The sequence below is a fragment of the Scyliorhinus canicula genome, chromosome 6 (genome assembly GCF_902713615.1).
Source record: "Scyliorhinus canicula chromosome 6, sScyCan1.1, whole genome shotgun sequence".
Taxonomy (NCBI): domain Eukaryota; kingdom Metazoa; phylum Chordata; class Chondrichthyes; order Carcharhiniformes; family Scyliorhinidae; genus Scyliorhinus; species Scyliorhinus canicula.
The window spans coordinates 189,301,344-189,327,299 of NC_052151.1; the positions used below are offsets into that span (position 1 = coordinate 189,301,344).

Consider the following 25,956-nt stretch of genomic DNA (forward strand, 5'->3'; position numbering starts at 1 on the left):
TTGAAGATGGTGGACAAGCTTTGAGAGCCAGGAGGAGAGTTACTCTTTACACATTTTCCAGCATCTGACCTGCACTTGTAACCATAGCATTAAGATAGCTAGTCCAATTCTGTTTTCTGATCAATGGTAACCCCCCAGGATGTTGATTGTGGGGGATTCAGCAATGGTAATGCCATTGAATGTCAAGGGATGGTGGTGAGATCCTCTCTAGTAGGAGATGGCCATTGCCTGGCACTTACGTGACCCAAATGTTACTTGCCATTTATCAGCCTAAGCCTGGATATTGTCCAGGTCCTGCTGCATTTGGACATGGACTGCTTCCATATCTAAAGTGTCACAAATGGTGCTGAACATTGTGCAATCATCTGGGAGCATCCTCATTTCTGACCTCATGATGGAGGGAAGGTCATTGACGAAACAGGTGAAGGTGGTTAGGCCTAGAAGACTACCCTGAGGAACTCATGCAGCAACGTCCCCGGGACTGAGATAGTTAGCTTCCAATAACCACAACCATCTTCCTTTCTGCCAGGTAGGAGTGCAATCAGCGGAGAGTTTTCCCTCTGATTCGCATTGACTCCAGTTTAGCTCGGGCTCTTTGAAGCCACACTCGGTCAAATGCTGCCTTGATATCAAGGGAGGTTGCTCACACCTCATCTGTGGAATTCGGCACTTTTGTCCATGAACCAAGGCTGTAATGAAGTTAGGAGCTAGGTGGTCCTAGCAGAACCCAAACTGAGGGTCCATGAGCAAGTTATTGCTGTGTAAAATAGCTCAACACCTTCCGCCACTTTGCTGATCATGCAACAATTGGTGAAAGGCCATGGTGAAAGAGGAGGTAATTCAGATACTAAAAGGGTTTACAATTGAAAAGGAAGGGATTCTGGGATAAGCTGTGTGTACTTAAAGTCGATGAAACACCAGGACCCAATGAGAAGTGAGAGTGGAAAGTGTAGAAGTGCTAGCCATCGTGTTCTCGTCTTCCTCAGAAAGAAGATGCTGCCAGAGGATTGGACAATTGCAAAATAAAAAGGGTGTAAGCATAAGCTCAGCAATTACAGGCTTAGTCAGTTTAACCTCGGTGGGGCAACTTCTGGAAACAATAATTCAGGACAAAATTAGAGTCACGTGGACAAATGAGGGTTAATTAAAGAAAGCCAGCATAAATTTGGGAAGGGAAAATCATTATTAACGAACTTTCTACAGTTTTTTTTAAAGAGGTCACAGAGAGGGTTGATGAAGGTAATGCGGTTGATGTGATGTACATAGACTTCCAAAAGGCATTCGATACAGTACCACACGACAGACTTCGAAGAAAAGCTATCGTCCATGGAATAAAAGGGACAGTGTCAACGTAGATACAAAATTGGCTGAGAGACGGGAAACAGAAAGTGGAGGTTTTCCAGACTGGAGGAAGGTTTGTAGTGGAGTTCTCCAGGGATCAGTGTTGGGATCTTTGCTTTTCCTGGTGTATATTCATGACCTAGCCCTTAGTGCAAAATTTGCAGGTGATAAGAAACATGGAGGCATTGTGAATTGTGAGGGGGATAATCTTGATCATCAAAAAGGACACAAGAAAAGGGGCGGCACAGTGGTGCAGTGGTTAGCATGGTGCCGAGGACCCGAGTCCAATCCCAGCCCCGGGTCACTGTCCGTATGGAATTTGCACATTCTCCCCGTGTCAACGTGGGTCTCACCGCCACAATCAAAAGATGTGCAGGGTAGCTGGATTGGCCACGCTAAATTGCCCTTTAATTGGAAAAAAAATAATAATTGGGCACTTTACGTTTTTTTTAAAAAAGGACAGAGACAAGTTGGTGGAGTGGGCATCTAGGTGGCAGATGAAGTTCAATTCAGAGAAATGCGAACTGATTAATTTTGGTAGGAAGAAATTGGAGCGATAATATAAAAGAAAGGGTACATTTCTAAAGCATTCTGTGCAGAAACAGAGGGATCTGGGTGTGTATGTGCATGGGTCATTGACGATGACAGGACTGGTGGAGAGAGCAATTAATAAAGCATATAGTATTCTTGGCTTTATTAATAGCGGCACAGAATACTAGATCAAGAGGTTATATTGAATTTGTATTAGTTCAGTCTTGGCTGGAATATGGCATCCAGTTCTTGGCACCACACTTCAGGAAGGATGTAAATGCATTGCAGAGAATGCAGAATAGATTCACGAGAATGGTTCCGGGGATGAGGAACTTCAGTTATGAAGACAGATTGGAGAAGTTAAGGTTGTTTTCCTTGAAGAAGAGAAGCCAGGGAGGAGATTGGACAGAGGTATACAAAATCCTGAGCGGTCTGGACAGAGTAGATAAGTAGGCACTATTCCCCCTTGTGATAGGATCAAGAACAAGAGGATGCAGATTTAAAGCAATGGGCAAAAGAAGAAAAAGCGACACGGGAAAAAAAAAGTCTTGCAGCGAGTGGATAGCATCTGGAATGCACTGGCAGAGAGTTTGGTGGAAGCAGGTTCAAACAAACCAATGAAAAGGGAATAAAAGTGTTATCTGAAAAGGGACAATATGCAGGGTTATGGGGAGACGGCTGAAGAAAGGCAATTAGTGAATTGCTCATTTGGAGACCTGGTGCAGACATGATGGGCCAAATGACCTTCTTCTGTACTATACCAATTCTGTGATTCCATGAAGTGTCTGGGTTTGATTTGTGTTACTTTTTGTGTATGTGGACAAATTTCCATCTTTCCGGGTAGATACATGTTGCAGCTGTAATGGAACAGCTTGGCCCGGGAGCGGCAAGTTCTGGAGCACAAGTCTTCAGTACTCCTGCTGGGATATTGTCAGGGCCCAGAGCCTTTGCAGTATCCAGTGCCGTCAGCCGTTTCTTGATATCACGTGGAGTGATTCGATTGGTAGAAGATTGACATGTGATGCTGGGGACCTCCAGAGGAAACCGAGATGGATCAGCCACTCGGCACTTCTGGCTGAATATCGTTGCAAATCTGTTCCACTGATGTTCTGGGCTCCTCCATCATTGAGGATGGGGATATTTGTGGAGCCTCCTCCTCCAGTAAGTTATGTAATTGTCCATCACCATTCATGACTGGATGTGGCAGGACTGCAGAGCTTAGCTCTGATGCTTTTGTTGTGGAGTCGCTTAGCTCTTTCTATACTCCCGGCTTGGTAGTACTACTAGAGTAATAGGGGATATGAGATTACAGATTGTGATTGAACACAATTCTGCTGCTGATGATGACCCACAGCACCTCATGGATGGGATCTCCTTGAAATCTATCTCATTTAGTACAGTGGTCGTGCCACACAGCATGGTGGTATGTGAAGACTGGACTTCATCTCCTAAAGGACTTTGCACTGGTCAACACTATCATGGACAAATGCATCTGCGACAGATAGATTGCTGAGGACAAGGTCAATAGGATTTCCATCAGAACATGCCGCCGCCCACTCTAGCATCTGTGACCTTCAGCACCCGGTCAGCTCGGTCAGTAATCGTGCTGCTGAACCATTCTTGGTGATGAAGATTGAAGTCCCCCACCTAGATAGAGATAGAGAAATACAGCACAGAACAGGCCCTTCGGCCCACGATGTTGTGCCAAACTTTTGTCCTAGGTTAATCATAGAATTTTGGACACTAAGGGCAATTTATCATGACCAATCCACCCGACCTGCACATCTTTGGACATTCTGCGGACATGTCGCCCTCAGTGTTCCTCCAAATGGTGTTGACATTGCAGGAATATTGATTCATTAGTTGAGTGGGGTTGGATGGGGCGGACGGTGTCATAGAACATACAGTGCAGAAGGAAGCCATTCGGTCCATCGAGTCTACATCGACCCACTTAAGCCCTCTCTTCCACCCTAACCCCATATCTAATAACCCCTCCTAACCTTTTTGGTCACTGAGGGCAATTTATCGCAGCCAATCCACCTAACCTGTCGTCTTTGGACTGTGGGAGGAAACGGGAGCACCCGGAGGAAACCCACGCAGACACGGGGAGAACGTGCTGATTCCGCACAGACAGTGACCCAGCGGGGAATCAAACCTGGGACCCTGGCGCTGTGAAGCCCCAGTGCTATCCACTTGTGCTACCGTGCTGCCAAGTCCAGTAGTTTGTAACCAGCAGGAAGTTTCCTTGCCCATATTTGACCTGATGCCAAGAGGTGTCGTGAGGTTTGGAGGCATTGTCGAGAACAATTCCCTCCCATCTGCATAACACTGTGTCGTAACAACCCACCACTGGTGGGTCTATCCTGTCGGATGGACAGGGCATACCCAGGAAGGGTGATGGCAGTGTCTGGGCATTACCTGTAAGGTACGATTCAGTATGACTATGTCATCAGTCTGTGACTTTGCCATAAAGCCCTGTTCAGGTCTTCAAGTCATGCGCAGAATGTCCTCTTCCCAGGCTTACCGATGATCTCTAGATAGCCAAGGTTTTGGCTTAGTGGCTGGAATTTCTTCTGTTTCGCCAACCTTTCAGGTTCCTGCTGTTTGAAGGTGGGAGTCATCACTACAATCATTAGTCTACCTCCAAATCTAATTTTGATTGGCATGGGGAAGGGATCGGAGAGGAACTTCCCAGATTCTTTTAACCCCCCACCCCCAATTTGGCCAGGGTTTTAAATCTGTTTCCTTTTTGCCTCTCGAAGAAGACGATATATTGTGATCCACAAGGCATCAATGTTGTGTGGGACAAATTGGATGGAACAGGGGGTCTTTTCCGTGTCTGTATTTGTTTATATATCACTGATGTCAGCTCCAGTGACTTTGCTGCTTCCTCAAATTTTCCTGTAGGTTGAACCACTTCAGAATTGAAAACTTGGCCGGGAATCTCCCCTACCCGGCGGGATGGAGTGGCGTGAACCACTCCGGCGTATGGCCGCCCCAAAGGTGCGGATTTTTCCGGACCTTTAGGGACCAAGCCCTAACCTTGAGGGGCTAGGCCCGCGCCGGAGTGGTTAACGCCCCGCCGGCTGGCGGGAAAGGCCTTTGGCGCCACGCCAGCCGGGGCCAAAGGGACTTCGCCGGCTGGCGGTAGTCCGCGCGTGTGCCGGAGCGTCAGCGGCTGCTGACGTCATCCCCGCGCATGCGCAGGGGAGGGGGGTCACTTCCACGTCCGCCATCGTGAAGGCTATGGCCAACGTGGAAGGAAAAGAGTGCTACCACAGCACAGGGTCTCCCGCCGATCGGTGGGCCCCGATCGCGGGCCAGGCCACCGTGGGGGCACCCCCTGGGGCCAGATCGCTCAGCGCCCCCCCCCCCCCCCCCCAGGACCCCGGAGCCCGCCCGCGCCGCCAGACCCGCCGGTCAGGTAGGTGTTTTGATTCCCGCCGGCAGGACCGGCATGACAGCAGCGGGACTTCTGCACATAGCGGGCCAGAGAATCGCCGGGGGGGGGGGGGGGGGGCGCCGATAGGCGCGGCGCGATTCCCGCCCTCTCCGAATCTCTGGTGCCGGAGACTTCGGGAGACCTCGGGGGCGGGATTCATGCCAGCCCCCGCCGATTCTCCGACCCGGCGGGGGGTCGGAGTATCCCGCCCCCCATCTCTGGAATTCTGCTCCTGAGATGAGCGGATATCGAGTTGGACAGACTGGGTCATCCCCGAATTCACAATGAACTCTTCTGGTGCTAATGCTCTTTAGCCAAAGTGTAAACTTGCAGCTCGAATCCCCATTCCTGATCAGTAATGTTTATTGCACTCATCCAACATGTCATTAAACAAAATATGGCATGGAGCCACAAAGGGCTGACATGGAAAGAACAGGCTGAATGGCCTCCTTTCCCGGTGTAAATGATTCTAGGATAAAGAATTGCTGCGACAGGGAATGAAAAGCTTGGTCAAGCAGGTGAGTTTTATGAAGCAATTCTGCAGTCGACTGCAGTGTACTATTTTAGGTTTTTCGTGAAGGCCCTGCCTTCTCAAACTTCCCCCTTGCCTGAGGTGTGATGATCCAGGATAAATCGCTATCACACAGTCCCCCCCCCAACCCACAAAGGGGAAAAGCAGCCTATGGGACAATGGGAACTTTACCTTAACCATTACTATAGAGCAGTGAGATGTGGGCTGTGTATGAGCGACATGAAATAGCGGGAGAGAAACTCCGCCAGTGATGCCTCTGCTGCATCCTCTGGATTCAATGGGAGGACTGTCGAACAAATGCCAGTGACCTCCTCGAGGCCAGTACTACAAGTATTCCGGTAAAACTACTGCAAAGATCAACTACGACGGCTGAAAATCCTCTCCGCCTTCAGGGCCTGTTTTCTTAAGTCTCGATTGACCAACCTTCCTGGGGAGGACAAAGAACATGCTTCAAAGTCACTCTGAAGTGCAGCAGCATTGACTGTTAATGACTGGGAGGCACTGGCGGTCAATCGTGTAAAATGGCGGCAACTTGTCCAACAAGCGGCTTCACGCTTTGAGTCACAACGTCCTAATGAAGCAGAGCAACGGCAGAGAAGGAAAGCAAAGGAAGGAAACCCTACATGGGATGGCCTGTCCCACGTGCCCAAAATCTGCCGCTCGAGAATCAGCCTGTTCAGTCAGTCACATGAAGCCCAATTGCAGAAACTCCCGACCCTGAGTGGACATCATCCTTGAAGCGAGGGACGGCCAACAAGGACAGAACCTTCGACAAGAGCTGGAGAGGCGAAGAGGTTTTGGGAGGGAATCCCAGAGGTAAGGATGAAGGACCGGCCACTAATAATGGAAAGATTAAAATGTGGGAGGCCTTATTCATCTACTTCATATCCAGTTGTACTGTGCAGATTTTACACAGTATAATTAACCCCTTTCAATAAAATATAGGGCAGGCTACCAACCCAAGGGAACTATTAAGAGAGAGTTTTAGCCAGCAAGAGTGATGCAGACAGCAAACGCATGAAGCAATGGGTTATTTTCCCAAGTGACTCATATCAAAATAAGCAATACTTATTCAACCGTCGTGAATGACACTTGGAGAGTATGCAGAATCTTTCAGTGAAATAAAACAGCAGTCAAAGCTTCCAATCTGCCAACGGGCATCTGCTACTGCATCCAAATACCTTCCCGGTCCATATTTGGAACACAGTCTGGGCTTTTAATTCCATTCTGAACACAGCACAGCCCAACATGCTTCACAATGGGTAATTTATTTTGTTATGCACTGGGAGTGTTAAAAAAAAGCCTTATTAAAACAGTGTTTATATGCAAGAAACCAATCATATATTACCATGTTAATAGAAAGCAGAAAAATAATGTGAAATAAGGCAAGGCAGCCAGACAATTGCCAAGGATTCGGCATTGAAATGTCCAAAATACCACGGGAGAACATAAGAACTAGGAGCAGAAGTAGACCGTCCGGCCCATCGAGCCTGCTCCGCCATTCTATAAGATCATGGCTGATCTATTCATGGTCTCAGAACCACTTACCCGCATTCTCGCCATATCCCGCAATTCCTTTATTTTTCAAAATAAAATACTACCCTATCTTGAAATATATTCAATGAAGTAGCGTCTAGTACGTCTTTCGGTAGGGAATTCCATATTTTGACCACCCTCTGACTGAAGAAGTTTCTCCTTGATTCAGTCCTAAATCTGCTCCCCCTAATCTTGAGGCTATGCCCTCTTGTCCTACTTTCACCTTCCAGTGGAAACATCCTTTCTACTTCTATCTTATCCATTCCCTTCAAAATTTTATATGTTTCTATTAGATCCCCCCTCAACCTTCTGAATTCCAGTGAATATAATCCCAATCTGCTCAGCCTCTCCTCATATGATAACCCCCTCAACTCCGGAATCAGCCTAGTGAACCTCCTCTGCACCCCCTCTAGTGCTATCACATCCTTTCTCAAGTGTGGAGACCAAAACCGCACACAGTACTCCAGGTGTGGCCTCACCAGCACCTTGTACAACTGCAACATTACCTCTCTGCTTTTAAACTCAATCCCTTTCGCAACGAAGGACAAAATTCCATTTGCCTTCCTAATTACTTGTTGCACCTGCAGACCAACCTTCTGTGACTCATGCACAAGTACACCCAGGTCCCTCTGCATAGCAGCATGCTGCAGCTTTTTACCATTTAAGTAATAATCCTTTCTATTGTTACTCCTACCAAAATGCACGACTTCACACTTATTGACATTATACTCCATCTGCCAGACCTTTGCCCACTCACTCAATGTGTGTCAATGTTCCTCTGTAAGGTTTTACAGTCCTCAGTACACTTTGCTCTGCCACACACCTTCGTGTCATCTGCAAACTTGGATACCTTACACGTAGTTCCCAACTCCAAATCGTAAATAATTGTGGTCCCAACACCGATCTCTGAGGCACACCACTCGTCACTGATTGCCAACCAGAATAGCACTCATTTATTCCCACTCTTTGTTTCCTGTTAGACAACCAATCCTCTATCCATGCTAATACTCTACCCTTAACACCATGCATCCTTATCTTATGCAGCAGCCTCTTGTGCGGTACCTTGTCAAAGGCCTTTTGGAAATCTAGGTACACCACATCCACTGGGTCCCTTTTGTCTACCTTGCTCGAAATGTCTTCATAGAATTCCAAGAGATTCGTCTAGCATGACCTGTCTTTCATGAATCCATGCTGTGTCCGTTCAATGTGAGGGCTTGGCCCCCAAAGGTGCGGAGAATTCCGCACCTTTGGGGAGGCCCGACGTCGGAGTGGTTGGCGCCACTCCGCTACGCCGGGACCCCCCGCCGGGTAGGGGAGAATGTTTGGATTTAAGATTGCGAGAAGTGAAGTGTAGACTGTGCGAGTAGTGAAACACCTCAAACAAACGGAAGATGGCGGAGATTCGGAAGTTTAGCTCTCTGCGGAAGTGAGGAGATCACTTTTATCAACTGTTAGACTGTTGGGCTACCTGGACCCTTTTTTAAAACTTGGTATTTTGGGTGCCAGTTCCCCAAGAGTGTACTTGCCTGCCTCACTATCCAATTAGAATTTGTAGCATTGAAGGAAGAATCTTATCCAGATTATGGTCCCCTATTGTTGCTTTCTTTTGATCCCCACAGTGTTTGTGATGCGCAATCAATGAACACAGAAACAAAGGAACACTCAGAATCGAAGGCTTTAATCAGCAAGAAGTGTGCCCAGCAGCAGGAGTACAGAAATGACTTGGCTGCTGGGGAACACGGGTTCTTATACCCCGCCTCGTAGGCGGAGCTACCTTCCTCTCGACCAATGAGAATACAGAGAACACGATACTTGGGCCAATGGGCAGCGAGCCCTCTGCACCAATGGCAGCTCACACTCCCAGGTACCGTATTACCCCTAGTCATACTACCACAGTGTGGAAGGTGGCGGAACAGCACAAAGCTACTTCAGGATTTAGACTTCAACTGCCACATTTCTCAGTTTTATTCTTTCACGGGTTGTGGGCTTCGTTGTCTCGGCCAGTACTTGATGCCCATCCCTTGAGAAGGTGATGGTGAGCTGCCTTCTTGAACCGCTGCAGTCCATGTGGTGTAGGTAAACCCACAGTGCTGTGAGGGAGGGAGTTCCTGGATTCTGACCCAGTCACAATTAAGGAACACTAATACATCTCCAAGTCATTGTACATTATATATATCTCAGGGCAATGAAGAGATGACGCCAGTTCTTAAGTGTGCAACAGGTTTATTTAGAAGTTTTAAAATGGCTGGAATTCTCCAGCCATTGTGGTTCTCTGTACCCGCCTGGCAGCACACCCCCACCAGCAGGTTTGCCGGCAGCGTGGGATGTCTTCAATGTGAACTACCATTGACAAACGGCGGGAATAGAGAATCCCAGCAAATGCACGCACCAAGAAACATGCGGTTGGGGGAACGGAGAGCCCGCCCAGTATCTCTGCAATCACAAAATGTCTATGCTCATGCTTACGGCCTAGCCTCTAGTAGCTTCTGTGCTGCTTGTTTATTTTGTTCACACCCAGTCCACACCCAGGCATAACCAATCAAGCACAGTGAGCATAGATCAGTTACTAGGCTGTCATAATCAATTACAGAACAATTTAATACTACCTTTTTGGGTAGTACGTGACTTGGAGAGGAACATCCAGGTGGTGGTGTTCCCATCCATCTGCTGCCCTTGTCCTTCCAGATGGTAGAGATCACAGGGTTGGGAGGTGCTGTGGAAGAAGGTTTGGCGAATTATTACAGAACATGTTTTATCATTACTGCTACTATGCATTCGTGGTGAAGACAGTGAATATTTAAGGTGGTAAAGGGGTATCAGTCAAGTGGGCTTAGGTGTTGTTGGAGCTGCACTCATCCAAGCAAGTGGAGAGTATTCCTTCACACTCATGGCTTGTGCCTTGTAGATGGTGGACAAGCTTTTGTTGGGGGGGGGGGGGGGGGGGGGGTCAGGAGGTCAGGAGGTGAGTTACTGAATTCACAGCCTCTGACCTGCTTTGGTAGCCACAGTATTTATGCGGTTAGTCCTGTTCAGTTTCCGGTCAAGGGTTAACACCCGGACATTGATAGTGGTGGCATTCAGCGATGGTAATGCCATTGAAGGTCAAGGCGCGGCGGTTAGATCCTCTCTTGTTAGAGACGGCCATTGCCTGGCACTTGTGTGATGCACAGGTTACTTGCTGTTTATCAGCCCAAGCCTGGATACTGCCCAGGTCTTGCTGTGTATGGGCACGGACTGCTTTGTATCTGAGGAGTTGCGAATGGTGCTGAACATAAAGCAATCATCATCAATGGCAAGAAGATTGTTTCAGGATATAGAAGACCACCCATCTCCGTGGCTCTAAACAAGGACCTTCTCTGCCAAATGGAACTGCAGGAACTGTGTCGCTCGGGGCAGTTTTAAGATGAAAAGCACAATGTAAATGCAAGTCTTCCTTTTTCCTTGGCTGATTTGGAATGGCCTGAGCTCATGAAAGAGGCTGAAAAATCACGTGTTTTTTCATTGTGTTTGAGAACGTCACCCTGTGCACATGTTCTTAGCCATTTCAGTTGAGTACGGTTCCCACAAACCAAATAACTGCTGTTGGCAATCTTTGACTGGAGGATTAAAGCGATGAATGCAGAATTTTAAACAGTGCAGAACTGATCCAAATGCCAGACTCAGAGTTAGTATTATGAAGGCAAGGAACCTAATTAATGCAGTAAACATTTCAGTGTTTTAAAATCTATTGACAAACGTCAGTCATCAGTGGAAGTTTAATCGGTTTAAAGGACTGAATCATGAACTAAGAAAAATTGTATTCATCTGCTAAAACCCAAGGGACTGTGGAGAAGGCCTGACGCTGAATGCAAAAGCTGTCAGTCCTACAAAGGTAATTCCTTTTTATTGTAATCAGCCTGAGGAACTGGAATGCTCCCATTCCAAACGATCAGAGCATCAGAATGATCAGTCATTGCGACACAGACAACTTTTTATTCTGCTAGTGTGTGGTAGTCACCACTGTTGTATTGTTTATATCACATATGAGGTGTATTACGGTAAGGCCCCTGTACTACAAGCACGGGGGTAGATCCCTGCCTGCTGGCTCCGCCCAGTAGGCGGAGTATAAATGTGTGGGCTCTCCGAGCTGCAGCCATTTCGGCAGCAGCTGCGGGAGGCTATACATCTCTGCGTAATAAAGCCTCGATTACTTTCTACTCTCGTCTCGTCGTAATTGATAGTGCATCAATTTATTACGCAGAGATTGTACAATGATGGATCTCCGCATCAAGCCTGATCGCCTGCAGCTGCACCCTCAAGCAGACAACGGCAAGTTACGAGCAGAGGGTCATCTTACATCCGCCCACGCCTCTTAGAAGGGGCTACCCTTGATCTCACGGGCGACCAGGAAACTCGCAATCTCACTCACAGTCGCCTCCCGCAATTTACAGGCGTACACCCCCGACAGCACGGGCCACCCCTCCTGGGCATCAAGGACCCCGCGTGGGTCCATGCTGAACACCCCATCGTGGACTCCACCAGCGACCGCCCCCAGCTAACCCCAGGCCTGCGCCGCGTGGCAGCCAACCAACCCCGGGGGACCCTGCGGACAGACAAAACACCCCCAGCAGCGCTGCCCGGCGCGGAGCGCGCTCTGCAAGGCCTGCGGGAAGAAAGGACATTTTGCTGCTGTGTGCCAGGCCCACTCGATCGCCGCTATTGTCCCTGCACCCCCCACGTGCGACCTGTGGGCGCCGCCATCTTGCTCGCCTCACAACATGTGCGGCTCGTGGGCGCCGCCATCTTTAACGCCGCCCACCATGTGCACCCCATGGGTGCCACTATCTTCCCCGCCCCAGGACCCCTGCTTGCTCGTCGGGCACCTCATCGGGCCGCTCATCGCCTGCAACCGCTGCCGACCAGCCAGGGGCCTTCCAACACTAGCCGCGTCACGCCTCTATCATGATCGGCCAGTCCCGACCGCACAACCTCGCGACCGCGTCGACGACAGTGTAGGTCGATGGGCACGAGACATCGTGCCTTCTGGACTCCGGGAGCACTGGGAGCTTCATCCACCCCTGTAAGGCACTGCTCCCTCACGGTACACCCCATTAACCAGAAAATCTCCCTGGCCTCCAGATCCCACTCCGTGGCGATCCGGGGGTACTGCACCGCCACCCTAACCATCCAGGGCGTAGAGTTCAGCGGCTTCCGGCTCTACGTCCTCTCCAAACTCTGCGCTGCCTTGCTACTTGGCCTGGACTTCCAGTGCAACCTCCAGAGCCTAACCCTGAAATTTGGCAGACTCCCCTACCACCCCTCACCTAATCTGCGGCCTCACGACCCTTAAGGTCAACCCACCTTCCCTGTTTGCGAACCTCATCCAGGATTGCAAACCCGTCGCCACCAGGACCAGATGGTACAGCGCCCAGGACAGGACTTTCTTCAGGTCTGAGGTCCAACGGCTGCTACGGGAAGGCATCATCGAGGCCAGCAACAGCTTCTGGAGAGGCCAAGTGGTAATTGTAAAAACTGAGGGAAAAAACAGGATGGTTGTTGACCACAGTCAGACCATCAATCAGCACACGCAGCTCGACGCGTACCCCGTCCCACACATATCTGATATGGTCAGTCAGATTGCACAGTACCAGGACTTCTCGACAGTGGACCTGAAATCTGCCTACCACCAGCTCCCCATTCACAAGTCAGACTGCCAGTACATCGCGTTTTAAGCGGACGGCCGCCTTTACCACTTCCTTAGGGTTCCATTCGGCATCACTAACGGGGTCGCGGTCTTCCAACGGGAAATGGACCGAATGGTTGACCGGTACGGACTGCGGGCCGCCTTCCTGTACCTGAATAACGTCACCATCTGCGGCCACGACCAGCAGGACCACGACGCTAACCTTTCCAAATTCCTCCACACCGCCAAACTCCTCAACCCAATCCACAACAAGGAGAAGTACGTGTTCAGCACTACACGATTAGCCATCCGCGGCTATGGGGCTCAAAATGGAGTTCTTGGGCCCGACCCCGATCGCATTCGCCTCCTCATGGAACACTCCCTTCCCCACTGCACCAAGGCACTCAAACGATGCCTGGGGTTCTTCTCGTACTGCGCCCAGTGGGTCCCAAACTATGCGGACTAGGCCCGCCCACTCATTCACTCCACCGTTTTCCCACTGACGGCCGAGGCTCACCAGGCCTTTGACCGTATCAAGGCCGACAACGCCAAGGCTGCGATGCACGCTGTCGACGAGACGCTCCTATTCCAAGTCGAGAGCGATGCATCAAACGTCGCTCTGGCCGCCACCCTCAACCAGGCAGGCAGGCCCGTGGCATTCTTTTCACGCACCCTCCATGCCTCCAAAATTCGGCACTCCTCTGTCGGGAAGGAGGCCCAAGCCATCGGAGAAGGTGTGCGGCATTGGAGGCATTACCTGGCCGACAGGAGATTCACTCTCCTCAGTGATCAAAGGTCAGTTGCCTTCATGTTCAACAACACACAGCGGGGCAAGATCAAAAATGATAAAATCTTGAGGTGGAGGATCGAGCTCTCCACCTACAATTACGAGATTTTATATCGCCCTGGTAAGCTCAACGAGCCCCCCGATGCCCTATCCCAAGGTACATGTGCCAGCGCACAAATGAACCGACTCTGGACCCTGCATGACGATCTGTGTCACCCAGGGGTCACCCGTTTTTTCAACATCGTAAAGGCCCGCAATCTGCCCTACTCCATCAAGGAATTCAGGGCTATCACCAGAGACTGCCAGGTCTGCACGGAGTGTAAACCGCACTTCTACCGGCCACACTGAGCGTATCTGGTGAAGCCCTCCTGCCCCTTTGAACTCCTCAGCATGGATTTCAAGGGGCCCCTCCCCTCCACCGACCGAAACACATACTTTCTTAACGTGATCGACGAATAATCCCTTCACCATTCCATGCCCCGATATGACATCCGCCACCGTCATCAAAGCCCTCAACACCATCTTCGCTCTGTTGGGTTTCTCCGCTTACGTCCACAGCGACAGGGGATCCTCATTTATGAGCGATGAGCTGCGCCAGTACCTGCTCAACAGGGGCATCGCCTCGAGCAGGACGGCCAGCTACAACCCAGTGGTAGCAGCAACACTAAGCACCTGGAACCAAATGAAACAACACTTCAATTTAACTGAGGATCCCATCTGTGGTAACCACCGGTTCCCACCAGCTATGGTAGACGCTACCTTTTAGAGTTGGAGGCAGGATGGGGGGACTCTAGCGGTCAGGGACTTTTACATGGGGGACAGACGTGCGACCTTAGCCAAGTTGATGGAGAGACTGGAACTACTGAACAAACAGGAACTCCACCATTTACAAGTCAAAAACTTTCTCCGCAAGGAGATGACAAGGTACCTTTGAGCCCCGAGAAACAATGTTGGTGGAGCTACTGGACATGGACAGTACGGAAAAAGGAAACTGCGGGGACATATAAGAACGACTTATAGAAAGGTTGAGAGTACCACTGGATGGAACAAGACAGAAGTGGGAGGATGAACTAGGGAGGGGGATAGGGTGGGGACTCTGGAGGGAATAACCAATAGGGCCAACTCTACCTCCTCCTGTGAAAGGCTAAGCCTCATGCAGCTTAAAGTGGTGCACAGAACGCACCTAACGAAAACCCAAATGAACAGGTTCTTCCCAAAGGTGAAGGACAAGTGTGAGCGGTGCCAGGGAGGCCTGGCCAACCACGCCCACATGTTCTGAGCTTGCCCAGAACCTGTTGGGTTCTGGGCAGCCTTCTTCGAGACAATGTTGAAAGGTTGTGGAGATCAGTGTGGAGCCATGCCCGAGAGAGACAGTTTGGGGTATCAGACCAGCCCGAACAGGAAGAGGGCCGACCCCCTAGCGTTTGCTTCCTTAATCCCACACCGGCGAATCCGGCTCGGCTGGCGATCAGCAGCTCCACCCACAGCTGCAGACTGGATGGCAGACATGGCAGGATTTCTCCGTCTGGAGAAGATCAAATACACCTGATGGAACCATCAATTCAGCGAACACGTGTAGTTGGATCTGAACAGAGACTTTAATACACTTACAACAGAGCCAGCCTATTCGTCGTTGAACTCCATGAACTGGCAGGCTGGCTCTAAGGCACTGATCTTTTTACATAGGTCCGAGGGGGAGGAGTCCTGGGCGGAACCAAGGGAGGAGCCCAGTACAAACTCTCGCGTACTCCCAGAGTGACTCCCCCTGGTGGTCGGATAGTGCAACTGCACTTACACTGGTGGATAGTGAACTTATATACACGGAGTTATATTGGCAACTATATACAGCATTGATCTTACAACGGGTAGATAACGAACATATATACATGGAGTAATATTGGCAACTATATATAGTGTGAATCACATTCACCACAACACAATCCAATGTTCGGATGATGGCTTCCACAATGCATGGGGGCAATTCATCAACCGGTTCGAGGACCTGTTTGAAGCTAATAATGGATAGAAAGGGAGGGGGGGGGGTGCGAGAGGATGTATAGGAACCACCAGGGCCACACAAAGGAGACAGAAACAGTGGGGGGGGGGGGGGCAGCAAGGGAGGAATCTAAGGAAACGCTGGGAGGGTACCCAGGCAGAGATCGAGGGTACCCCCTCAAAGCCATAAGAACAAAAACCAGATGAACAATAGATAATAACATCTGTGGCAGACGAAAGGGCCCAAGACAGAGGCCGAATAGCAGAAAAGGGAGGGAGGGAATGGGGGGGGGGGAGGAGAGGGAGACATGGGGGGGTGCCTAAAAAGAAGCAGCGTGTAAACTATAAATAATAACCATTTCAATCACCTTCTGCATAGTGTATAAATGTAAAATGCAATAATAATATTTTTTTAAATGATTGTTGGAGTGTTTACCATCAAAATATGGATATAAAAATATGTTTTGATAAACTGCTTTGTACCATCCTTTGCTCCTAACAGCCCTAATGAACCACCATTCTAGTAAAATGACCTGTGATAATTACATCGTCAGGACAGTGACTGCCTGAATGGGGGCCCGGGCACCTGGCTGCATCCTTTGCATTTTCCTTCGCCCGCCAACCGGGACAATATGTTTCCCCAGCAGGCTATTGATCACGGGGTACCATTGCACATGCTCCATCCCCAGCAAGGTTTACTGGATGTTATATCGGCCTTGTTTTGTGCTTGGTGGCGGTTGCTGAGCCCTGGTACGTCTGCAGCTCATCGCACTGTGCGTCTTGACACTTTTTTTTTTGCTGCAGATGCGCTTGACCCGCAAAGTGTCCGTGTGGCCCGTCGGTTTGGTGGGCGGCCGCCGCTACGAGCGACCGTTGGTTGAAGAAGGGCGCGTGGTCGGGTGGTATACAGGCTGGAGACCAGACAGGCCCTTCGCAATCGACATGGCAGGTAAGGCCAATACCCACTACTTACTGAATCCTCAAGACGATTGAACTCCCACGGGGATTTAATTCCAACTTTCTCGGGAGGAAGGGTTTTTAGACAGCTTTCACGGTGGCCCCATGCCTATATTTGCAGTCACTCTGCCCGTTTCAGAGAGTCACTCATGCTGCTTTCCCCCATCAGAGTTAGCACACTTCAAAACATAATTGCTGCAATTATAGATTTCTTTGTATGTAAAACACGTTGAGTGGACATGTGTGCAAAGCAGATACCATTTAGGACATGGGTCAGGTATTCCACATAATGCGCTTTGAACATTTGAACTTTTATTAGTGTTGTTATGGCATTGGACTGGAATATGTAAATCCGATCATTTTAATTCCATTAAAGAGTACAACCTGAGACTCATTAACAGGGCACTTCTTGTGGCAATAATGATGGTGAAACTGTCAGCATTCTCTATCATTACTCCCCCTGGAGCTGGCAGTAATTGCAGGAGCTTGCGCAGACGCAGTTAAACGTGCAAAACCGGAAGCTGCTCAAAGTGATTGTACTTTGTCCAGAGATTCGGCTCCTGGGTGCAGTCAATGAGAAATCTCCTGAACATAGAACATAGAACAGTACAGCACAGAACAGGCCCTTCGACCCTCGATGTTGTGCCGAGCAATGATCACCCTACTTAAACCCACGTATCCACCCTATACCCATAACCCAACAACCCCCCCTTAACCTTACTCTTTAGGACACTACGGGCAATTTAGCATGGCCAATCCACCTAACCCGCACATCTTTGGACTGTGGGAGGAAACCGGAGCACCCGGAGGAAACCCACGCACACAGGGGGAGGACGTGCAGACTCCGCACAGACAGTGACCCAGCCGGGAATCGAACCTGGGACTCTGGAGCTGTGAAGCATTTATGCTAACCACCATGCTACCGTGCTGCCCCTGCTGAACTAATGGGAACTTGCATTCTCACACGGTCACTGTAACACTGCCAAAAGCACAAGGTACACCTTGTTGAATAAGGTGTTGAATGAGGGTTTTTAATGGTTTAGTTACTTTATAATCATTCCTCAACATCTCTCTGACCCTGAAAAAAATCATTTTCTATTTTTGGAATGTCGATTTTCTCCACACTGATAAACTCCATACATTGATAGAATTCATTGCCCCCGTAACTTCCTCGGAGTAGCAATCAGCGGCGGATTGCCACTCCGCATCGATTTAACTTGCAAAGCTCCGGTCATGCCTGGCCCTCCTCACTCAGGCTGGGTGAGGCTAAAGAAGGGAAGTGGGTCCACGGCCCAGGGGGCAAAGTGCAAAATGCACGAAGCAAAAGAGGGTTCGCCCTCTTTTTACCATACTGGCTGCAGTAATGATGGGGAGATGCCGGCGTTGGACTGGGGTGAACACAGTAAGAAGTCTTACAACACCAGGTTAAAGTCCAACATGTTTGTTTCAAACACTAGCTTTCGGAGCACAGCTCCTTCCTCAGGTGAATCTGCCTTAAAGCAGGTGAGTTTAAAAGTGCTGAGGAAAGGAGCAGGTAAGTATCTACGGTAAGCCAATGGGATGTGGGGGTTCAGGTATCGGTGGTGGGAATGGGAGATTCGGACATGAGTGATGGGATCTGGACTTGGCAAGGGGGTCCGGACATGGGCGGGCCAGATCCATCCGGATAGGGATGGGGTGTCCAGAAATGCATGGTATCCAGACATGGGGCGGAGGACCAGGACATGGGGCGGAGGACCAGGACATGGTGGGGGATTCAGAAATGGGGTAGGTTTGTACATCAGAGGGGGTAGGGGTTCATACATTGGGGTGGAGTCAGACAGTGGAGGGAGTGCGGGTGGGGGCATGGGGCTGGGTCGGGGGCAGGTCAGGAGAGTGGTGTCGGTTTGGTGTCAGGGACATGTTGTTCGGGTCGGGGAGTTGGGTCAGAGGGTCAGTGGGGCTTTTGTTTTGGTCGGGAAGGTGGTCAGGTGGGCTGAGGGGGGGTTTCGGGTCGGGAGGGGTTTTCGTACCGGTATGTGGTAGGGCCCGATCAGGTCGAAAGAGGATGGTAGGTCAACCGTGCGGGTGAGGAATACCGTGGGGTACGTAGTTTTGGGGGGGTGGGGGGGTTTATAGGCAAGCCACCTGGGGGGGGGGGGGGGGGTCTGTGGTTAATGGGGTGTCCAATGCGGGGTTCGATCTGAGTGTTTAAAATAGTTAGCCGAAACATCCAAAGTTAGCAATTTAAATTGCTTTGCCAGGTGCTTTCTAGCCCAGCGCAATTGTCCAGTAGAAGTTAGCACTTCTGCACAATTGTTAGGTAAACCCTTACATGGGAACTTTCAAGAGGGATTCCTAAACTCATCATTGGGATCTCCCCCAAATCTGATGCTGGGGAGCCAGGAAGTTATTGTTGTACCTGTAAAACCTCAGGTACTTTCGACCAGTTTACTTATTCAAAGGTTTTACCTCGGGTGCCTTTATTTACGAGGAAACAAAGCACAAACACAGCCTGTGTTCTCAGCATCCAAGAGATTTCTACTGGATTCTCTAAAAAAAAACTCCCCACCTGGCAGGACCCAATCGCTGTCTGTTGCCAGGCAGAATACCATCCCTGGCCAATCCATTTGCCACTGACCAACCAATTAAACCGAATCCCTCCAATCACTAGGGTGCCATAAGTTCTTCTGTTCAAAATCTAAATCTTCATAGTACATAGTACATGTAATATTTTGCAACCTTTGAGTTCCTCACTTCTCCTGTTCAACTTAAAGGTAGATGTCCATTAAAGATCCATGGATCAAAAATGATAACAATAAATTGAAAGAAATAGCAAATAAGGGAATCAACAGGAAGGGCCCTTACATGGGTAACATGTGAGCAAAAGTAATAATAAATTTTACTTCCGCTATTACTGTTATTCACATTTAATCATTGCCTACTATGGATAAAAGAAAATAAAACCTCACGAAAACTTAGTAAAGAAAAATCTTTTGAAAGGTCATTTTTTTCTCAGTAGAGTACATGTAATGGAAAATGTGCCTCGAGGTCCCATTCAGAATGGGTGTTAATGATGGGGAGGGGAAGTGTCCAATTTTTGAACAATATCATTATGGAGTATCAGTTAAAGGAGAGGGAAACCTGTGAACCTGAAAATCATAGTAAGCACTTTGGCTCAGGGGAGTGAGACTCAGGGGAGTGTATTTGCAGCGAGCTAGCACAGACATGATGGGCTGAAAGGCCTCCCTCTGTTCTACAGTCTTTGAATGGCTGCTGACCGTCATCTTGATTGGCAGTGTTAAAGTAAAAGAAAAACATGTGGAATAAAATGTTACCTTACTGAAAGACAGAAATATTCCCCAGGATGTTTGGAAGGGTGTTGAGTGCATTGAGCACACACACGTCTATAAATTCTAACCACAGATATTGAACTGTTACAACTTTAGACCATGTAGTAAAATGCTATTGAGTAAAACACATACTGTAGTGTGGTACTGATCTATTGTTACCAAGATCTCCACCAGAATAATAGCTGGGGTACACAATGTCCCTGCTGGGCTGCAGTGGGACCAGGTAGTCTCTTTCTGAGACCCTGTGTAGACGTGATGGGCACTGTATGGATTCTGTGATTCTGCACGCAAGGTTCCCATTCCTGGGCCAGAATTTTACCGAGCTTCAGCGGGCGTGCACCTGACCCGAACTCGCATTAAACCGTGCGAGAAGATGTTGGGCGCACCTCCTGATGTCATGGCGCCCTTGAATGAAATTCTAGTTGGCGGTGACAATCGAGTTGGAAGCGCGCCCGCCGAAATTGAAAGGCCGATTAAACCCATTGAGCAGGCGAATGACCCTAATTTTGCATGGCCCACGTGCTTTCACACTTGGTGCACAGGCCAATGAGCCAGGCGGTGTTTACGTTTGATCACTATTCCTGATGCAGGGTGGGATAAAATGTCTGGAATGGGTGGGATTCTCCACCAGTGGGAATCTCCGTTCCACTGGCAACGCGCCTACGTCTGCGGGTTTCCCGGTGGCGTGGCCACAATGGGAAATCCCATTGGCAGGTGAGGGGAACAGAGAATCGCACCACCGAGGAACATGTGGCTGGCGGATCGGAGAATCCCGCCTCGTGTTTGAGGTATTATGTGTTATGCTGCCGGTTGCTTGCCTCTTTTTGATAGAGAGGGTTCTCAGCATTGTTTTGGTGCAAATGTCATTGGAACAATACTGCAGCACCCTAAGGCAATTGGAAATGCCTGCCTTCACCATCACTGCTCTCAGAGCCCACCCTCTACCTGCTCTCCCCACCAGCGGTCAGCCTTTCAGAGTACGCATTTCACAATGGCTGGCCGTTAATTGGCAAGCCAGCGCGAAATGGCTGGAAGCAAGTTTTGCGCCCCCTTCTAGGTTTGCCATGTGCTCGCACCCGACGAGCAAAAAGATCAGGCCCTGATCACTCTGTGAAACGTCGGTGGATGAGAAGCAGGCAGTCACACAGAACACAGAACAGTACAGCACAGAACAGGCCCTTCGGCCCTCGATGTTGCGCCGAGCAATGATCACCCTACTCAAACCCACGTATCCACCCTATACCCGTAACCCAACAACCCCCCCTTAACCTTACATTTTAGGACACTACGGGCAATTTAGCATGGCCAATCCACCTAACCCGCACATCTTTGGACTGTGGGAGGAAACCGGAGCACCCGGAGGAAACCCACGCACACACGGGGAGGACGTGCAGACTCCGCACAGACAGTGACCCAGCTGGGAATTGAACCTGGGACCCTGGAGCTGTGAAGCATTTATGCTAACCACCATGCTACCGTGCTGCCAATGGGAGAACGTATTGCAGACCATCAGCATTATTCCAATCTGTAAGTGATTTCATCATCTTGTGTTGGCCCTCTCACAACTGAAGTGTCTGATGTGAAAACAACATGGATGTCCGCAGGCCTGGCAGTTCATGTTATGGGTGGTGCTTGGTGGGGGGAGGGGGGGCGGGGCTTCTGCAACCAGGTCACCCTTGGTCTTCAACTTGGCTTGTTGCGAATTTGGTGTAGATGCTCCCTGAATCACACTGAACTAAATTTCAGTCTCTGCCTCCCCATGGACCAGCCGGCTTCAGGATTTTCCTGAGAGAGACAAAGGAAGATGGGCAATGGTCAGGAAGTAAAGTTGACTTGGAGGTTCAACCATGACCTAATTAAATGGCGGCGAAGACTCCAAAGGACCTGTTTAGAATTTAGAACAGTACAGCACAGAACAGGCCCTTCAGCCCTCGATGTTGTGCCGAGCAATGATCACCCTACTCAAACTCACGTATCCACCCTATACCCGTAACCCAACACCCCCCCCCCCCCCTTAACCTTACTTTTTAGGACACTACGGGCAATTTAGCATGGCCAATCCACCTAACCCCGCACATCTTTGGACTGTGGGAGGAAACCGGAGCACCCGGAGGAAACCCACGCACACACGGGGAGGACGTGCAGACTCCACACAGACAGTGACCCAGCCGGGAATCGAACCTGGGACCCTGGAGCTGTGAAGCATTGATGCTAACCACTATGCTACCATGCTGCCCCATTTCTGCTCCCATTGTTACTGCATTGCAACAACCATCTGTCATGAATGCTGAACTTTACAAGATGAATATATTTTGAAATATATCTTTAACTCAAAGTAAAACTGGCAACTGGATAACACCTCAACTCGGAGACATGACCACACAATTCAATTGTTACTGGGACAGAAACTCACCCAGGAACCTAGTTCAAACTTTTGACCCGGACATAATAACAATAAGGGAAATTTTTAATAAGTTTAAAATGTTTGGAGAATCTGTTTTTAAATTTGTTTTTAGAAAAGTATTTTGTATCACTTATAAATGGATCAGTTATAATTTTTGGATGATGAAAAGCAGGCCCATGTGACCTGGTGGCCCTTGACCTGGAAATAGTACCGACAGGAAGTTAAATCCGATCCCGCAGTCGAGAGGGTCCAACTGCTACACGCAAACCCTCAATACGCCTACGTCGAGCACCCCGACGGCAGGCAGAACGCCGTCTCCCTGCGAGACCTGGCACCCGCTGGCTCTCCCACCGACCCCGACGCTATCCCCACCGCCCCCCCCCCCCCCCCCCTCCTACCGACGCTCCACTCCCCGCACCGGCTGCCGACCCCGACAGCGTCCCCCCCCATAGCACCCCCTGCCCCCCAGCCGGCGCCGGCACCGATCACCCTAGTCATCCCGGATACCCCCTCAGCTCCAAGGCGGGCAAAGGCTCAGTCAACCGTGCTCCCGGAAATACCACCATCAATACCCACCGTATCCACGGCACCACCACCGGAGCAGAGAAAGTCAGCACGGACGGTCAAACCACCCGCAAGACTGAACTTGTAACGCCACTTCACCCCCGAAGGACTATGTGTTTTTTTTTTAAACAGGGGATGAATGTGATGAATGTTATCAGTAGCTGATATAATGGTACCTTACCTTTAATGCATTGGCCCTTTAAGACCGGCCTTGGAACCCTGGGGGACTCCGCCTCTGGCTCTGCCCCCAGGAAACGGTATATAAGATAAGGCTCACTCGGCAGCATGTGATGAGCACACTTCTCGGCTGCTGTACAGTTCTCAGATGATTAAAGCCATTAATTGAGGGTATCTCACCATAGTAGGTTAGCTGATTGGTCAGAATAGAAAGAACACTAGAGAATGACCAAAAGGTTAATCAAGAGGATGAAATTAGAGTAGGGGATGAAGCTATCTAGAAATGTAAAAATGGATAGGAAGTGTTTCTACAAGTATTTAAAAAGGAAAAGAATAAGTAAAGTGACTGATGGTCCTGTAGAGAGTGACAATGATAGACAATAGTTGATAATGGTAGATTAAATGAATAAATATTTAGCTTCTACTATAGAAAATTCAAAAACGTTCCCATAATAGCTGTAAATCAGGAAGTGAAAGGAAAGGAGTAATTTGGTGAAATTTCACTCAGTAGGGAAGCAATACAGAACAAACCGTTAGAGCTACGGGCTGACAAGTGTGTGGGTCTTGAAAGAGGTGTCTAATGAGGTAGTAGATGCGTTGGTGTTGATTTTCCAAAATTTGTTAGATTTAAATAGAGGCATACAAGATGATCAGAGGATTAGATAGGGTGGACAGTGAGAGCCTTTTTCCTCAGATGGTGATGTCCAGCACGAGGGACATAGCTTTAAATTAAAGTGAGATAGATATAGGACAGATGTCAGAGGTAGGTTCTTTACTCAGAGAGTAGTAGGGGCGTGGAATTCCCTGCCTGCAACAGTAGTGGACTCGCCAACACTAAGGGCATTTAAATGGTCATTGGATAGACATATGGATGATAAGGGAATAGTGTGGATGGGCTTTAGAGTGGTTTCACAGGTTGGCGCAACATCAAGGGCCGAAGGGCCTGTACTGAGCTGTAGTGTTCTATTCTATTGTCTATTCTGTAATGGCGTTGAAGGGGTTCAGAGGATGTTTACTGGATTGATACCTGGAATGAGCAGGTTGTCTGATGAGGAAGGGTTAGTCAGACTGGGTTTGTTTCTACTAGACTTTAGAAGAGTGAATTGATTGACGTGTATAAGATTCTGAATGGACTTGGCAAGCCGGATGTGGAATGGATGTTTCCTCTTGTGGGTGAGTCTGGAACTAGGGGACACTGTTTTAAAATTAGGGGTTACCCTTTTAGGACAGAGATCAGAAGAGGAAGTAGACAAGCTGGAGAGAAGAAGATTATCAGAAAGCTAGATCAGAGTAGTTAAAAGCACATTTAGGACATGTGGTATTTCTTTCACTTCCAAGTGATTAAGTGCTCCATATCAGCCACATCCTACGAAGGTAAAGACAATTCTGATAGATTCAAGCCACTACAACTGGTGGGAGAGGAGAGTGCTTGTGTGGAAGCTGCTCCCTGCAGACAATCAGTTCGATCCTTGAAGGAAAGGGACTGGAATTATGTTTTGGAGAGCTGTGTGACTGAAACAGGGGCTATCCAGGTGAAGTGGGCTGCCTAGAAAATCTATAAGACAGTCTTTGTATCTGCCAATCCAGGTGTAATTTATAGTTTGTACCGACCATGATTTGCCTGTTAATTCAGGTTTAGTCTACATTGATTTTGATTCATTTTAAAGTAAAAGTTTTTTTTAAAAATGAAATGTTGTGGGTAATTTCTTCATTTGTGGGGTCATTGGGTAAATTTGGTCATTTTTGTTTGCTAATCCCCGAAGGGATTGTAACACAGTTGTATTTCTTGGTTATCTAAAGGAGAATTCTGGTTTTTAACAATATGTCAAAATCATCAGATGCATATAACTCTGGGTTTGGAATACAATGGGTGAATGTCATATCATAATTAACCACTAGATGGAACTAGATGCAGAACTATATAAAGCACTGACTCACAGGCTTCTGGGAGAAGGCTGGAGAGGAACAGTGAGAGAGTGTAGAGTATATTTATAGACAGAGTGTAGGGACTAGTGTTAGTTGAGTGTAGATTGCTAGATTATTGTTTAGTATGGTATATACCAGGCAGCATCCTGGTATATTTACCAGACAGCATCCTGGTATATTTACCAGGATGCTGCCTGGATTGTTGGGTGGGTCTTATGAGGAAAGGATGAGGGAGCTAGGGCTTTTCTTATTGGAGCGAAGGAGGATGAGAGGTGACTTAATTCAGGTGTATAAGATGATGAGAGGGATAGATAGAGTGGACATTCGGCGACTTTTCCCTCGAGTGGATGTAGCTGATACAAGGGGGCATAACTATAAGGTTCAAAGTGGAAGAAATTCGGAGGGATGTCAGAGGTAGGTTCTTTACTCAGAGAGTGGTTGGGGTGTGGAACGCACTCCCAGCTCTCGGAGTGGACTTGGACACCTTAGGAATGTTCAAGCGCTTATTGGATAGGCATATGGAGTGCACCAGAATGATTGGGAGTAGGTTGATTTGATCTTAGTTTCAGACCAGTTCGGCACAACATCGGGGGCCGAAGGGCTTGTACTGTGCTGTACAGTTCTGTGCTATAGAAGTAAGTGGTCGAGTTTTAATAAGTAGTTGCGTTAATGAACTTAGCTTCTGTGGTCTTTCTGAACACGACAACATCCATCCTGATAACAGAATCGCAAAGAACACCACAGAGCTGATTCAGTAAGTGTGGAAGCAA

At 48.9% G+C, this 25,956-nt stretch overlaps 1 protein-coding gene across 1 annotated transcript in view; it reads left to right on the top strand.

Moving 5' to 3' along the window:
* b3gat2 (beta-1,3-glucuronyltransferase 2 (glucuronosyltransferase S)) overlaps window positions 1-25,956 on the top strand; it is a 186,027-nt gene that overhangs the window by 113,096 nt on the left and 46,975 nt on the right. Inside the window, exon 2 of the mRNA XM_038800675.1 lies at window positions 16,631-16,775. Within this exon, the coding sequence (XP_038656603.1) occupies window positions 16,631-16,775 (145 nt within the window). The remainder of the gene's footprint in view (window positions 1-16,630; window positions 16,776-25,956) is intronic.